This window comes from Andrographis paniculata, unplaced genomic scaffold (assembly GCF_009805555.1).
Source record: "Andrographis paniculata isolate CXL003 unplaced genomic scaffold, ASM980555v1 Contig77END, whole genome shotgun sequence".
Taxonomy (NCBI): Eukaryota; Viridiplantae; Streptophyta; class Magnoliopsida; order Lamiales; family Acanthaceae; genus Andrographis; species Andrographis paniculata.
The window spans coordinates 2,455,628-2,470,349 of NW_026137614.1; the positions used below are offsets into that span (position 1 = coordinate 2,455,628).

General features: G+C 29.8%; 1 protein-coding gene across 1 annotated transcript; it reads left to right on the top strand.

The window, feature by feature from the left end:
* The first annotated feature begins 10,930 nt into the window (after window positions 1–10,930).
* Window positions 10,931–14,379, top strand: LOC127239396 (probable serine/threonine-protein kinase PBL5). Its single transcript, XM_051257517.1, has 5 exons — window positions 10,931–11,212; window positions 11,835–12,079; window positions 12,169–12,358; window positions 13,223–13,614; window positions 13,693–14,379. Exons 1-5 carry the CDS (start codon window positions 11,086–11,088, stop codon window positions 13,930–13,932), a joined length of 1,194 nt encoding a protein of 397 aa, XP_051113474.1. The 5' UTR covers window positions 10,931–11,085; the 3' UTR covers window positions 13,933–14,379.
* The last annotated feature ends 343 nt before the right edge of the window (window positions 14,380–14,722 follow it).

Sequence of the window (14,722 nt, forward strand, 5' to 3'; positions counted from 1 at the left end):
AACCAAATGACTTGGAGGGTCTATGTTGCTGTTGCAGACCATGTAACGCAGCCTGTTGCTGCAACTTTCAGGTAGCCTGTTGTTGTGGCAACCGAGAAAAAAATGCCACCTAGTTGGGGTGATTTCAAGATTTACTTGAAATACAAACGGAAGGAAAATAGACATGGCGAGACTGATCAATCGTCTCCAAACTGAAGAGGAGCATCGATCGAACCTGGCAAGCAGTGGACATCTGATGCTCGGCAGCAAGGCCAATGTAGTCGACACAATTCCATAAGACAACTGATCACAACTAAGGTTATTGACATATTGCGATAGACCATGTTGCGTCAAAGGATAACCTAACGGATCCACTAACCAAAGGGTTAAACCGTAAGTCAGTTTACAAATTGACTAAAGGAATGGCGCTTAAGCCTGTTGAAATATAAGTTTTATAAAGGAAAATACAACCTAGAAAGATTGGAGATCCCAAGAACTACGTTCAATGGGACAACCTGTCTATAAGACTTATGTGTGTCGCTGTGGGGTTAATAGTCTTAACCCATTCCTGTTAACAAACAGTGACAAAGTAGGAAGGATAGAAAATAATTGCTTTAATGATCACTAAGTAAGTGTTGTATCACTCGAAGACTTAGAAAGATCACCTATGTGAGTGAGAAGTGGGTCTACTTCAAAGGATAATTGTTCAGGCTCAGTTCTTTAGAAACTCTCGCAAAACCAAGACGGGTTCCATGGCCAAAATGGACCAAACAATGAGAACCGAATTAGACACATGAATTCTGTGTCGGTATGTAGCCCAGTTACTAGGAAATTGAACAGTTCAAGGACAACGTGTCCACTGGACAATTGGTAAAGACTACGTACTGTTCAAGGGAAAGTTAAAAGGAAATCCTACTTATCCTATGCAGAATTCATCTTTCTTTCTTTCATCGAGTCACCGTTTTCCTCTTTCATGCGGAGGATTGTTGGGTATTTAATTAAATAGGTGAAAGATGAATAAATTATTTGTCCCATATTTTATTTGATTAATTTATTTTGATTTACAAAAATAAATAAATAAATAATCAAATAAAATAGTTTGTTGCAACTGAATGCAACATGCAGAAGTGGACAGTTTTTCCTCTACACGTGATTAAATACAAAATAATATGAAAAATCTAATTTATATTATATTTTCCTCCCTTTTGGAGATACGAAAAACTTTTTCCTTTTGAGTTCTTAGAAAATTCCAAATTTTCTTCCAAAAGTTTTCTAATTCGGTTTGCGGAATATGTTATTCCATTAATAATTCGTTCTATCTTGGGAGGCGATCGGTGGAGGACTGAATTCGTTTCAAGAAAATCACGTGCCACGCGCGGCTCGGATTTGATTTGACATCTATCTGATTTTGTGTTTTCGAAATTCGTCATATCTCAAATTTCAACAAATCTATTTTCTAACATTCTCTAACGCCAAAATATTACAAATCAGCAACAAAACTTCATTGTAACACATATCGAAGAAATTGCAAGCAAAAGGTACCTTCGATCAATTTTCGATTGCCAATGTTTTTCGTTTGTTGTGGGTTGGCTAAACTTCCTTTCAAACTAATTTTATGGAAAATTTTCCAAAAATTTTTGGGCAATGCAGAATTAATCCAGAGGCGGACATCAGCCGGAGATGGAAAGCGTTGGTAGAGAACCTTAAATCTAATTTACGGTATGGTTGAAATTAGTGGTTTGGTTGTACTTATATTTATATTTATTGTAAACATTTATACTTAAATAATTATAAAATTAAAATAAATTTTGAGTAAAAATGAAAAATTTATATTAATTAATAAATATAAAAAAGGTAACGAAATAACTAAATATTTGATTATGTTTTAATGTGATAATTTATTTATTTATTTTGCTTTTTACTTTTATAGTAATTAATTAAAAATAATAATATTTTATATTAAAAATAGAAGTATATACTAATAGCAGTTAAAAAATAATACTCCCTCCGTCCCATATAATTTGTCCATATTTTCTATTTTCGTCCGTCCCACATAATTTGTCAATTCCTTTTTTGGAAATATAATTATACACTTTAATCTCATTTTAAATTTTATAATTTTTTTAATTTTAATTAAACTATTTAGTTATCTTATTCTTAATCCACAATTATTTTTATTATACAATAATTATTTTTACTAATATACTTCTTAATTACTTACTAATCACACTTTACCTAAATTCCCGTATCTACAGTAATAGACCCATAATACATGGGACGGAGGGAGTAATACATTAGTTTATTCACTTTATGTTTTTATATAAATGTACTTTTTTATATTAGATAGGAGGAACGTGCCCGTAATATTAAAATTAACATTATTATTATTATTAGTTTATGGACGGAATTATTATTATTATTATTATTATTACATGTAAAACATAATTTGAAAAAAATATCATATCATTAAAATTTGTCATTTTAAGTGTATGTTGAAGTGGCGGAATGTACCCAAACATATCTGTGTTTTTAGTCATGTCAACAGAACTCAACGCTTCTGACATGATAGAAAACACAATTATGTTATTGAAACAATTGACAAATTGCAATAATTTGTTAATTTTAATTTTGTTTTATTGTATATTTGTAATAACTAAATAATTGACTCTGTTTTAATACGATAATTTATTTTTTTTATTTTTTTTGTTTTTTACTTTTATAAAAAAAATTAATTAAAAAATAATATTTTTTTTATTGAAAATAGAAATATATATTAATAGCAGTTAAAAAATAATAATAGTACATCAATTTATTCACTTTGTGTATTCAGATGAATATATTTTGTTATGTTAGATACAAAGATCGTGATAATATAAAAATTACTATTGTTATTATTATTATTATTATTAGTTTATAGATGAAAGAATTATTATTATTACTACATGTAAAACATAATTTTAAAAAAAAAACATCGTATCATCAAAACTTGTCATTTTAAGTGGCAAAATCTGCCTATAGATATCTGTGTTTTCTATCATGTCAATATAACTCAACACTTATGATACGATGGAAAATGAAACTATATCATTGAAACATGGCAAGTTGCAATAATTTGTTAATTTTAATTATTATTTTTTTGTATTTTTTTAATAACTAAATAATTGGTTCTGTTTTAATATGATCATTTATTTATTTTTTTTTTGTTTTTTATTTTATACTAAAAATTTAATTAAGAAATAATAATATGTTTTTTTTTAAAAAAAATAGAAATATATATTAATAGCAGTTAAAAAATAATACTACATCAGTTTATTCACTTTGTATTTTCGAATGAATATATTTTTTATGTTAGATATGAGAATTGTGCCGATAATATAAAATTTAATATTTTATGGAATTGTTGACATCTTTTTAGTTTATAAAGTATACATTATATATTATATTAAAATATACTATATTATAATTTCTTTTATAATATTTATAGATATCGTACCATTCAAAAATAGGTTGATTATACAAACTTCATATAAATTTGGACTATTGGATGAAATAATATTTTATGATAATATTTATCACAAACAATTATTTAATATTTATATTTCAAATTACATATAAATACTAAAGTTTCATTTGGATAAAAAAATTATTTTTTAAAAAATATTCCCTCCAACCAGTAACAAGCATTACAATTTCTATTTTCTTTATATGTTTAGGATCAGATACTTAATGTAAATATTCAATACATGTGCTGAGTGCCTTCAAAATAAAAATTATAATTTATATTATTAAATTATATCATTAATTTAATTAAGATAACTATGAATTAAGTTATTCAGCTTTTATTTCAGCACCCGATCTGTACATTTTTTATATCCACTAACAAGAGTTATATATTTTTTTTATTTAGTAACTACATACTTCACTACTTATTACAAATATATTTTCAATCATTATTATTTATACAAATATTATTTTATTACAAATAAAGTCAATAGTAATTTTGTCTTTTAACCTGAAAACCTACCAACTATCATTATAATAAAATATTTTTTCTTCGTGCCAAAAGTAAATATAACTCGGATAGAGTATTAAATGTATTTTTTTTTTTGTTTGAATTGAAAATGATTTTACTTAAATTTGTATTCAAATAATATTTGGTATGATATTTTTAAGAGATTTTAATATTATTATTATTATTATAACTTAAAATCCAAATAATAATGTTTGAAAAACTAAACCAAAGAAATACAAAAATTTTTGGAAATTTGATTTAATATTTTTTTAAAAATACATACTTGATTTGATAGGTTTTTTTAAAAAAAATATTGTCCATGAATATTATAAAAAACTTCTAAAAATGTCTATACAAATAAAAAATAATAATAATAATTATCGAGATTAATAGTGATGTTGATTTGAAAAATTCAGTATCATGATATTTCCCTGACAAACACGTTAAAAGTCCAGATAACACTTATTTTAATGCAATACTTCGGCTTTGCTTTTTACCCAGAATTTTTCAAAAAAAAAATTAATATACTAGACACACTTATTATTTTTACTACCTCCGTCCAGCTCTAAGGTTTTCATTTACTTTTTGCGTGTTTATATTTGAATATTAACTAATATATCAAAACGTAGTACAAATTAAGAAAAAATTGCAAAAATACTTCCATTAGTATCTTATAATATTAATAAAATGACATTTGTACAAGAAATTATACAAATATAAGGATATTTTTAATGTCAGGTATAATGATGCAAAAGGTAAATGTGATTTTTAGACAGATGGAAAGAGTATTATTTATACAATTCTCTATACCTAATATAAAAAAAAATATTATTTAAAACCAAAACACAAAACAAACACATCTCTCATGTTCTTGTAGTTATAGTGTGCTATTCAGATGAGTTGAATTTTAAATTCAATTTTAATTCATCACTGTAATCACCGCCCTAAATTGAAATATACTATTTTTTAAAAAATTAACATATTATACATATTCATTATTTTTATATTACATACAATTTTCTTTATAACTCACATAAAAAATATATATATATATCATTTTAAATAATTTTACAAAACACACATTTTTATTTATATGTAAAATATATTTTAAATACATATTTATGAAAGTATCTACCATAAACAAATACTACCTCCGAACCAAAAGATCAATGTGGATTTTGTAATAGATTAAGAAATAATAATATTTTATTAATTAGTAGAACTGTGTAAGGAGTTTATTATATTTTTGTCATTTGACTTTATATGTAATAATATATTTATAATTTAAGTAATAATTAATGATATTTTTGTATTAGTGTATGATTACATTTTCTAAAATAAAAAAATATAATTTAAAGTGTGATGGAGGAAATATTTAGTGTTTATGTTTGAAATTATAAATAAATACTAAGGTTTCATTTCGAGATATATATATATATATTTAGAATTTTAAAATTTTTTGAAAATATTAAGAGTATGTTTATTTGAATTTAGCTTGAAAATATTTAACTTAATTTTTATGTTAAAATAATATTTAATTTGATATGTTGTAAGAAGAAAATATGTATATATATTTTTTCAGAAAATATAGAATTCAAATGTAAAATTATATAAACTAAATCCAATGAAATACAAACTTTTAGAAATTTTATTTGATTTTTTTAAAAAATATTTAATATGACATTTTATGATTAATACTCTCTTCATCTCAATTTAAAATATTTTTTTTTTTACCAATTTCATCTGTCTGATTTCAAAGTATCATTTTCCTATTTTAGAAAATTAATCATATACTAAATTAAAATATTCTTAACTTTTACTTAATTTACAAACATACCATTATATATACAATTACTTTATACATAAAATTAAAGAGGAAAAATATAAAAAACTTTTAGACGCTTCCAATAACTATCATTTTTTTAATTTACTATAAAATTCTAAATGACCCTTTTGATTTGAGACGAATGGAGTACTATGTATTTGATAGTAACTTTTTTTTAAAAAAAATAATAATATCAACGAATAATACTGAAAACTTAAAATATATCTATTGGTATATTTGATTTGATATTTTGAGAAAATTAATATAAATGAATAGTATAATTTTTTAAAATGTATATGGAAATAAAACCTAAATAATTATCTAAATTCAACAATCTTTATATGTAAAATTAGCATATTTGAAAAATCATACACATTTATGAAAGTATTTATCACAAACAATTATTGAATACTTATATTTCAAATTATAAATAAATGTGAATGTGTTTCATTTGGGTGGATTTTGAAAAAATTAATTTGAGTTTGATATTAAAATAACATTTAATAAAATATTTTGTGAAAACAAAAATGTACTTTTTAGTTTTTATATTTATGAGTCCAAATCATAAAATTTGAGAAATTTGAAAAAGAAATACACCAAGATTTATTTGAATAAAGATTTTTAGAATTAAAATTTTTTTTATAAAGATTAAAAGTATATTTCTTTTCATTTGCAATGAAAAAAATTGGTTCGAATTTTATATTTAAATAATATATGATATAATTTTTTATAAAAAAAACTGTATATATATTTTTAAAATATTATAGAATCCAAACAATAAAGTTCAAGATATTAAATCCAAAGCATTGCAAAATTTGAAAATTTTGATTTGATATTAAAAAAATATTATTAATAAATAATATAAAAATATTAAATAAGATATATGGATATAAAACTGAAACAATTATCTGAATAAAATATTTATTTGGTTATGATTTCAAATACAAATCTATATTATTTAGGATTGGTTTGTTTTCTAAAAAAAACGAATACATTTCTTCAAAAATTAAATAGTAAAAAAACAATAAACAAATAAACAAATTCTTTTTATTATATATATTTATTAATTTTACAATTATTTCACAAAATAAACAAATCCTTTTTATTATCTTGAACGGATGTTTGGTACAGATAATTGAATTACAGAAAAATGAAAGTAAAAAATAAACTTGTTGAGAAAAAAATTTCAGTAGCAGATAATTAATGCTTTTGTTTGGTAAAATAGAGAATTTAGTTAAAAAATATAAAAAACATACAACTATCTGGATGGATCGATAAAAAATAAATGATTAATCGAATAAGAAATAATTCTAACGAGTGAGAATTCATTAAAAAGATATTTTTGGTGACTTTTTTTAATAATAAATTATATACGATATTTTATAATATCAGATTTTATTTAATTTTTTTCAAGTCATAAAACTTAAAATACTTGAAATAATAAATTAAATGTGATATTTTGTAAAATTGAAATAATACAATTTTATAAAACTATAAAAATTAAATAGTAAAAAATATATATATATATACTCCCTCCGTCAGCTTTTAAGAGTCACATTTACCTTTTGCGTCATTGTACTTAACATTAAAAATATCCTTATATATGTATAATTTTTTGTACAAATTTTATTCTATTAGTATTATAAGACACTAATTGAAGTATTTTTTAATTTTTTCTTAATTTGTAGTATGTTTTGAAATAAACGTAGACAAAAAATTGTGTTATTTTTAATAAACACAAAAGTTGTACAAATTATATTTAATTTGAATTTAATGTGGGTTATATTATCTAAATGGATCATTTGATTCTCTTTCTTGGTCGATTTATTTTCCAATTTGGTTTTTTATGACTTCTTTGATTCGAAGAGATTAACTTTGGAGGACTTTAATCTCCGTGCAGGCGATTTGATCGTCAGCTTTGGATTTGATGTCCTCTTTGGACGATCCGAGGCTTTGATCTTTAATTTGGCTTTGCCGCCTTTTGGAGAGCTTTGGTCTCCGTGTGGGCGATTTGATCGTCAGCTTTGGATTTGATGTCCTCTTTGGACGATCCGAGGCTTTGATCTTTAATTTGGCTTTGCCGCCTTTTGGAGAGCTTTGGTCTCCGTGTGGGCGATTTGATCATCGGCTTTGGACTTGATGTCTTCTTTTGACGATCCGCGGCTTTGATCTTTGGTTTGGCTTTGCCGCCTTTTGGAGGGCTTTGGTCTCCGTGTGGGTGATATGATCATCAACTTTGGATTTGATATCTTCTTTGGACGATTTGAGGCTTTGATCTTTGGTTTGACTTTGCCGCCTTTTGGAAGGCTTTGGTCTCCGTGGGAGGCGATTTGATCGTCGGCTTTGGATTTGATGTCTTCTTTAGACAATCCGAGACTTTGATCTTTGCTTTGACTTTGCCGCATTTTGGAGGGCTTTGGTCTCCGTGCAGGCGATTCGATCGTCGGCTTTGGATTTAATGTCTTTTTTGGACGATCGGTGGCTTTGATATTTGATTTGGCTTTGCCGTTTTCGGAGGACTTTGGTCTCCGTGTGGGCAATTTGATTGTCGGCTTTCGATTTGGTGTCCTCTTTGGACGATCCATGACTTTGATCTTTGATTTGACTTTACCACCTTTTGAAGTGCTTTGGTCTTCGTGTGGGCGATTCGATCGTCGGCTTTGGATTTGATGTCTTCTTTGGACGATCCGCGGCTTTGATCTTTGAGGAGATGGATTTGGTGTTTCATAACACTTTTGGTGGCATGTTCCTTTGACTTTTGGATCGAAGAGGGCCGGGTTGATGTTTTGGTGAAAAACGCGATGAACACCTTGAAGCTTTGGGATGAACTTCAGATGCTCTTCCTTGGCTTTGATGGATTCTTCAACGACTTTTGGAGTTTTGATCCTTGAAGAGGTGGATTTGGTAATCTATAACACTTTTGGTGGTGTGTTCCGTTGACTTTTGAATCGAAAAGGACTGTGTTGATGCTTTGCGATTAACACCTTGAAGCTTTAGGATGAACTTTGGATGTTCTTCCTTGACTTTGATAGATTCTTCAACGGCTTTTGGAGCTTTGATCCTTGAAGAGGTGGATTTGATGTTCCATAACGTTTTTGGCGGCGTGTCCCTTTGACTTTTGTATCAAAGAGGGCCTAGTTAATGCTTTGTTGAAGAACGCGATGGATATCTTGAAGCTTTGAGAAGAATTTTGGAGACCTTCCCTTGGCTTTGACGAATTCCCCAACGGCTTTGGGAACTTTAATCCTTCCTTCGGCTTAGACATACGACGAAGAACGTTAACTTTATCGATTCGTCAACCAATATTGGATCATTTGTCCAAATCGATGACTTTTCGACGAAAAACGCTTTGAAGGACACGAAGAACATGAAGAACAATACAGAGAGAGTCTAGAGACTTATCCCTTTGCTTGAATCATCGATGTAACTTCGGTGTGTCAAATGAATTGGTCATGACTCCTATTTATAGGGAGGGTGGCCTTGGCTTCCTTTTAGAATGATGCCACGTGGCGCACTTTGATTGGTCAATAGGAAAATTTTATAATATTTTCTTTTCCATCAGATGCCGTTTTCCATTTTTGACGAATTTGATTGTGCACGTTCCTTTCTTGTCAGGATCTTTATATCATTGCCTTTTTCGAAAGATATTAATTTATATACTTCATTTATTGACATGATTAATTTATTTTGCTACAAAATTTATTATGCTTCTATTTATGCACGTAATATTTGTACGATATCTCCAATTTTTAGCAGATTTTTGCATTAATGATTGATATTTATTGTGCAAAAATTAACATATATTGCATAATTAAATATTATATATCTATTTATTGGAATTTTATTTTCTTCCAAAATAAATGATATTTAATTTATTTAGACATATAATTTTTAATGCTTACAATAATAATTAATATTCAAATATGAACACGCAAAAAGTAAATGAAACCTTTAGGATCGGAGAAAGAAAGTATATTTTTTTATCAATATTCATTTGTCTTCATTTATATATATATGGGAGATAAATAAAATTTATTTATTTATCAAAATTTATTTATTTGGCTCAGATAAATAATAAAAATAAAAATATTTTTATTTCTTTATTACTATCAATTTTTTATACCAAACTCATTTTAATAAAGATATACTTCGCCCGGCCCAAAATTATGCATCAGTTTTCTTTTTGCATGAAGTTTTATAAATATTAGTATTATATTGAGATATAGTAAAAATAAAATAAAAATGACTAAAATAACCTTATTAGTATTGTGTGATATAAATGTAAAAATTAGACAATTACTAACAAAAAAAAAAGGAATACTTTGTTACAAGAAAGATTAAAATGAAAAAATGAAAAATTTATTATGAGTCGAAAAAAGTATTTTTTATTCGATAAAATATCAAATCAAAATTTTAATTTTTAAAAACTTAGATCAAATATTCAAATTCAAGTTATAACCCAACAAAACCAAACAAAATATACTTGAAAAAATCATACATATTAAATTGTTACTCAAATAAAATTACTTTCCATCCATGATCTCGAATATTCTCTAAATGCTCGATCTAAATGCAGTAATTACCTTACAGACGTATCTGACTCACCAACACACGTGTCTTACTCTAATTGGAAGAATAAAAAGTCAACTCTGTTCTTACAAGCCTACTACAAGAAGGGCCCACAAAAATTAATAACTGCCGTCCGATTTAAACACCCAAGGCAAAACGTGTTGGTCGACGTCTCCGTCTGTGACGATAGAAAGGTGACCCCACCAAACACAATCACTCCCTAATCTAACGGCCAGCAATCGTCTGTGACGGATGGCCCCATCCGAGGCGCGTGAGCGGAGCGAGTCTCGAAAATGACAGAGGGGAGAGTTTTCAGGTGCGGCACCGATCCGTTACGTCAAATAAACTCAGCCAATAAATAGCGGCAGTCGCTGTAAACGTGTGGCTGGTGAATCAGGGCTTATCTGTACACCAATACACCCAATTCAAACTCCAATTAAATTAAAATAAATTAAATTTAAATTAAATAAAAATTACTGTCTGAATTTACCTATATATAAAAATGGAAAAGTTGAAAAAATCAAAAACCATTGTTGTATGTGTATTTAGCAGCCTCACTTTCTCTCTGTCCTCTCTTCTCCCTAAAAATAATTTCTGTTGCAGAGATCATTCTCCCGACTGTGCGAACCGATTGACCTATAGATACATATATCTGTATGTATATATCTTCGCATAGAGGGTGAGCTATAGGAAGTGAAATATGGGCTGTTTTCTTTGCTCCGGCGAGTCATCAGTTAGCAAAAAGCAATCGAGGAAGAGAAGAGGCGGCGACGGCGACGGCAACGGAAACGGATGTAAGAGAGACGATCACTCAAAAGACCTACCAGGTGTGTGTAAGATCAACTGCTGTAAGGACTCATCTCTTATGGTGTAAGAGTTTTCTGCGGTGGTTTGTAGAGGATTTTGGTTGTTAGTTCATAATTTTTTATTTTTTTATTTTATTTTTTCAAAGTTGGGCAGTGATTCTCCATTGATTTTTTCTTGCTTTTTTGTTTTTGTTTTTGCTTTTGTTTTTGGTTATGTGATTGAAAGTTTGAAAGTGAATGATTGTGCATGCATATTAGTGTTACATCGGAAGCTAGATTTCGAATTGTTTCTAGAGGACTCGGTGGTGGCTTTTAGTGCAGTGTGACGAATTGTGTGTTTTTTTAATTGGTAAGATAAGATTTGAGTCAAGGGTGGGGACCTTTTTCTGAGGTTTTCTATTGCATCATCAATTTTGTTTGTCGTAGCTGCCGTATGTTATGTTGTCTGAGGATATGTGTATTATATATAATGAGTAGGTAGAGTTTGAGAAGGAAATCATTTCTTCTATGTCACGAATATTTCTCTAATTTTCCGCAGTTTCTTTGGTCTATTTCCTGCCTAACTCATATTCAATTCTATATTGGTTTCGAACAAATATCAGTTGTATTATGATAAAACTTTCATTACCTGTTGTGCTTCTAGAAACTACCAAGGTTAGTCATCGAAAATATGTGGAAGAAGATGATGTACTAGTAAAGACATCCGACGAGAAGCTGCCGGGAAAATGGCTACACGACGGAAGTATTCCTTCCGAAGCTGGGTGCAAAGCCCGGACATTTAGCTTTCTCGAATTAGCCGCTGCAACACAGAATTTCAAGTGTAGTAATTTCCTCGGGGAGGGAGGGTTTGGAAAAGTATATAAAGGTTGTATTCAGGACACCGATGAGGTACATCGAATTCCAGTTTAATGATCTTTGATTGATCCTTAATTATCGACAAATCGATACATTTGTTACTGAATCTTGTTGAAATGTAGGTCGTGGCCGTCAAACGTCTCGATCGCAATGGATGCCAAGGGGTTAGAGAATTCGTCGTGGAAGTCGTAACCTTAAGTATGGCCGACCACCCTAATCTTGTTAAACTTATCGGCTTTTGCGCCGAGGGCGATCAAAGGATGTTGGTTTACGAGTTCATGCCTCTCGGCTCTTTGGAGGATCACTTGCACGGTATGCATTATAGTTGTCTATCTCAAGCTATATCGCCGCAATAGCGGCATAGCGTAGCAGAGCGGTACTCTGCTGCTACGGCTGCTTTGCAATTCCGCGTTTATGCAATGGTGGCGTAGGATTATTTTTTAATACAAAAACAATTGAAATATAATTTTAACTTATAAAATATACTTTTTTTATTATAATAATATAAACGAAAAAAAAAGGAACATTTATCTTAAATCTTAATTAAATTTTTAGATTCATTCCAATAAAAGAAACAAATTAGAAAGATAAAAGTTGCAAGATTTGGTTTATAAAAAGTACAACCAAAATTTATTAGATTGTAGCAATGATGTAATTGGTTCTATTATTTCAAACGATATTGATGATTCCAATGAGTGATTAATTAAAGAAGTTGATAATTGCGGAGTATAAGTTAGTTTTTTACAATGATAATTTGAATACGGGAGTTGTTGTTGATGCTACTGGAGCTAATGAGCCTGCTTTCTACACTAGGATGCAAACATCAATACATCAATGAGAAAGAAAGCTATAGATACTTCTAGCTCTAAAAAGGGAAATGATATTATGTAAGATGTTAAACATCAATAGAATAAATGGATGAAAATGAAGAAGAGGAGGAAGAATACACAGACAAGAGTAATTAAGTAGTGAGGACGACGAAAATGAGGAAGAAAATTCTTTATAAGATTTTGAAGCTGATTAGCTTTGATCTGCTATAGCATTTTAGATATTAACGGCTACGAACTGCTATCCGTGATTAACAACTATGGTATGCGATCTAGCCGTTGTGTTTGTCAATAGTATTTACCGTTGGTTAGTATCGATGTATTTTACTTCCCTTGTGTCTTCATATAGACCTTCGACCCGGCCGAAAAGTATTGGATTGGAACACACGGATGAAGATAGCGGCCGGTGCAGCTCGAGGCTTAGAGTATTTGCACGACAAGATGAAGACACCGGTTATATATCGTGATTTGAAATGTTCGAACATTTTGCTCGGGGAAGGATACCATCCGAAGCTCTCCGATTTCGGTTTGGCGAAAGTCGGGCCTTCGGGAGATAAGACACATGTCTCCACCCGAGTGATGGGCACGTATGGATATTGCGCGCCCGATTATGCAATGACCGGACAGCTCACCTTCAAGTCGGATATATACAGCTTTGGCGTCGTTCTTCTAGAGATCATCACGGGGAGGAGAGCCATCGACAATCGAAAAACTGGCTCGGAAGCAAATCTCGTTACGTGGGTAAGTACGCGGAGTTTGAATTCCCTATATCGCAAGTTTTGTCTGAAATCCCGAAAACTCGAATGGTATTTTCTGCAGGCGAAGCCGTTGTTTAAGGACCGTAAAAAATTTCACCAAATGGCGGATCCGGCGCTGGAGGGGCAGTACCCGTCGAGAGGCTTATACCAAGCTCTAGCGATCGCAGCCATGTGTGTCCAAGAGCAGCCCGGCATGCGACCGCTGATCGCGGACATTGTTACGGCTCTGAACTATCTATCTTCCCAGAAATACGAACCGAGCAGCCATCATCATAGGACCCGAAGAAGCTTCGATTGTTGATCAGATCAGATTCGTCGAGTCAAGTCGCACGGCTGTAGTCCGTTTTCGTTACGGTATGAGATCACCGGCGCCGGTGCTGGTTCTAAGAGTTAGCCGTTCGTAGAAAGGCTCCGGCGAGGGGTTGAGGATCGCTGCTCTGATTAAAAATGTTCCTATGAAGAAACTAGGAAAAGCAGCTGAAGAGAGAGAGAGAGAGAGATAGAAAGAGGAATAGAATGGTGTTTGTTTGTTTGTTTGTTATAACAAATAATTCTGTATAGCATAGCATATTTATCTATCTGTTGATGATGAAGAATGAGTTCATAGAGAATATACCAGAGGGAGGGAATTTGCTTGCTGTAGCTTTTGTGGGAGGGTTTGCTTGCTGTAGCTTTTGTATTTTAACAGACAACCTACTATAATTACAAATAAGCCAAACCACAGGTGGGCTAAAATTTAGTGCTAACCCAATCTACAACTGGTAGCTAGTCAAACGGGTCACGTCATGGATTATTTTAGCAATGTTTAATGGGAAAAGCTAATAACAAAATAGTCAAATTTAGACTACATTTTTTTTTTTTTTTTACTTTTTTATAGTTTAATGAAGGAAATTTCTAAGTTATTACATAAATACGAAAAAATAAAGTTTGTGCAAAAAATTAAATTCATGATCCAAAATAAAAGTTTAGAGAAATTTGTGAGAGAAAATGCCAAAAAATGGGATCTAGGCGGTGCGGGGACCACCACGGCTTTTCTCTTCTCGAGAATCCATATATCTTTTGTCAGTGTTACACCCTTGATCGTGAAATAT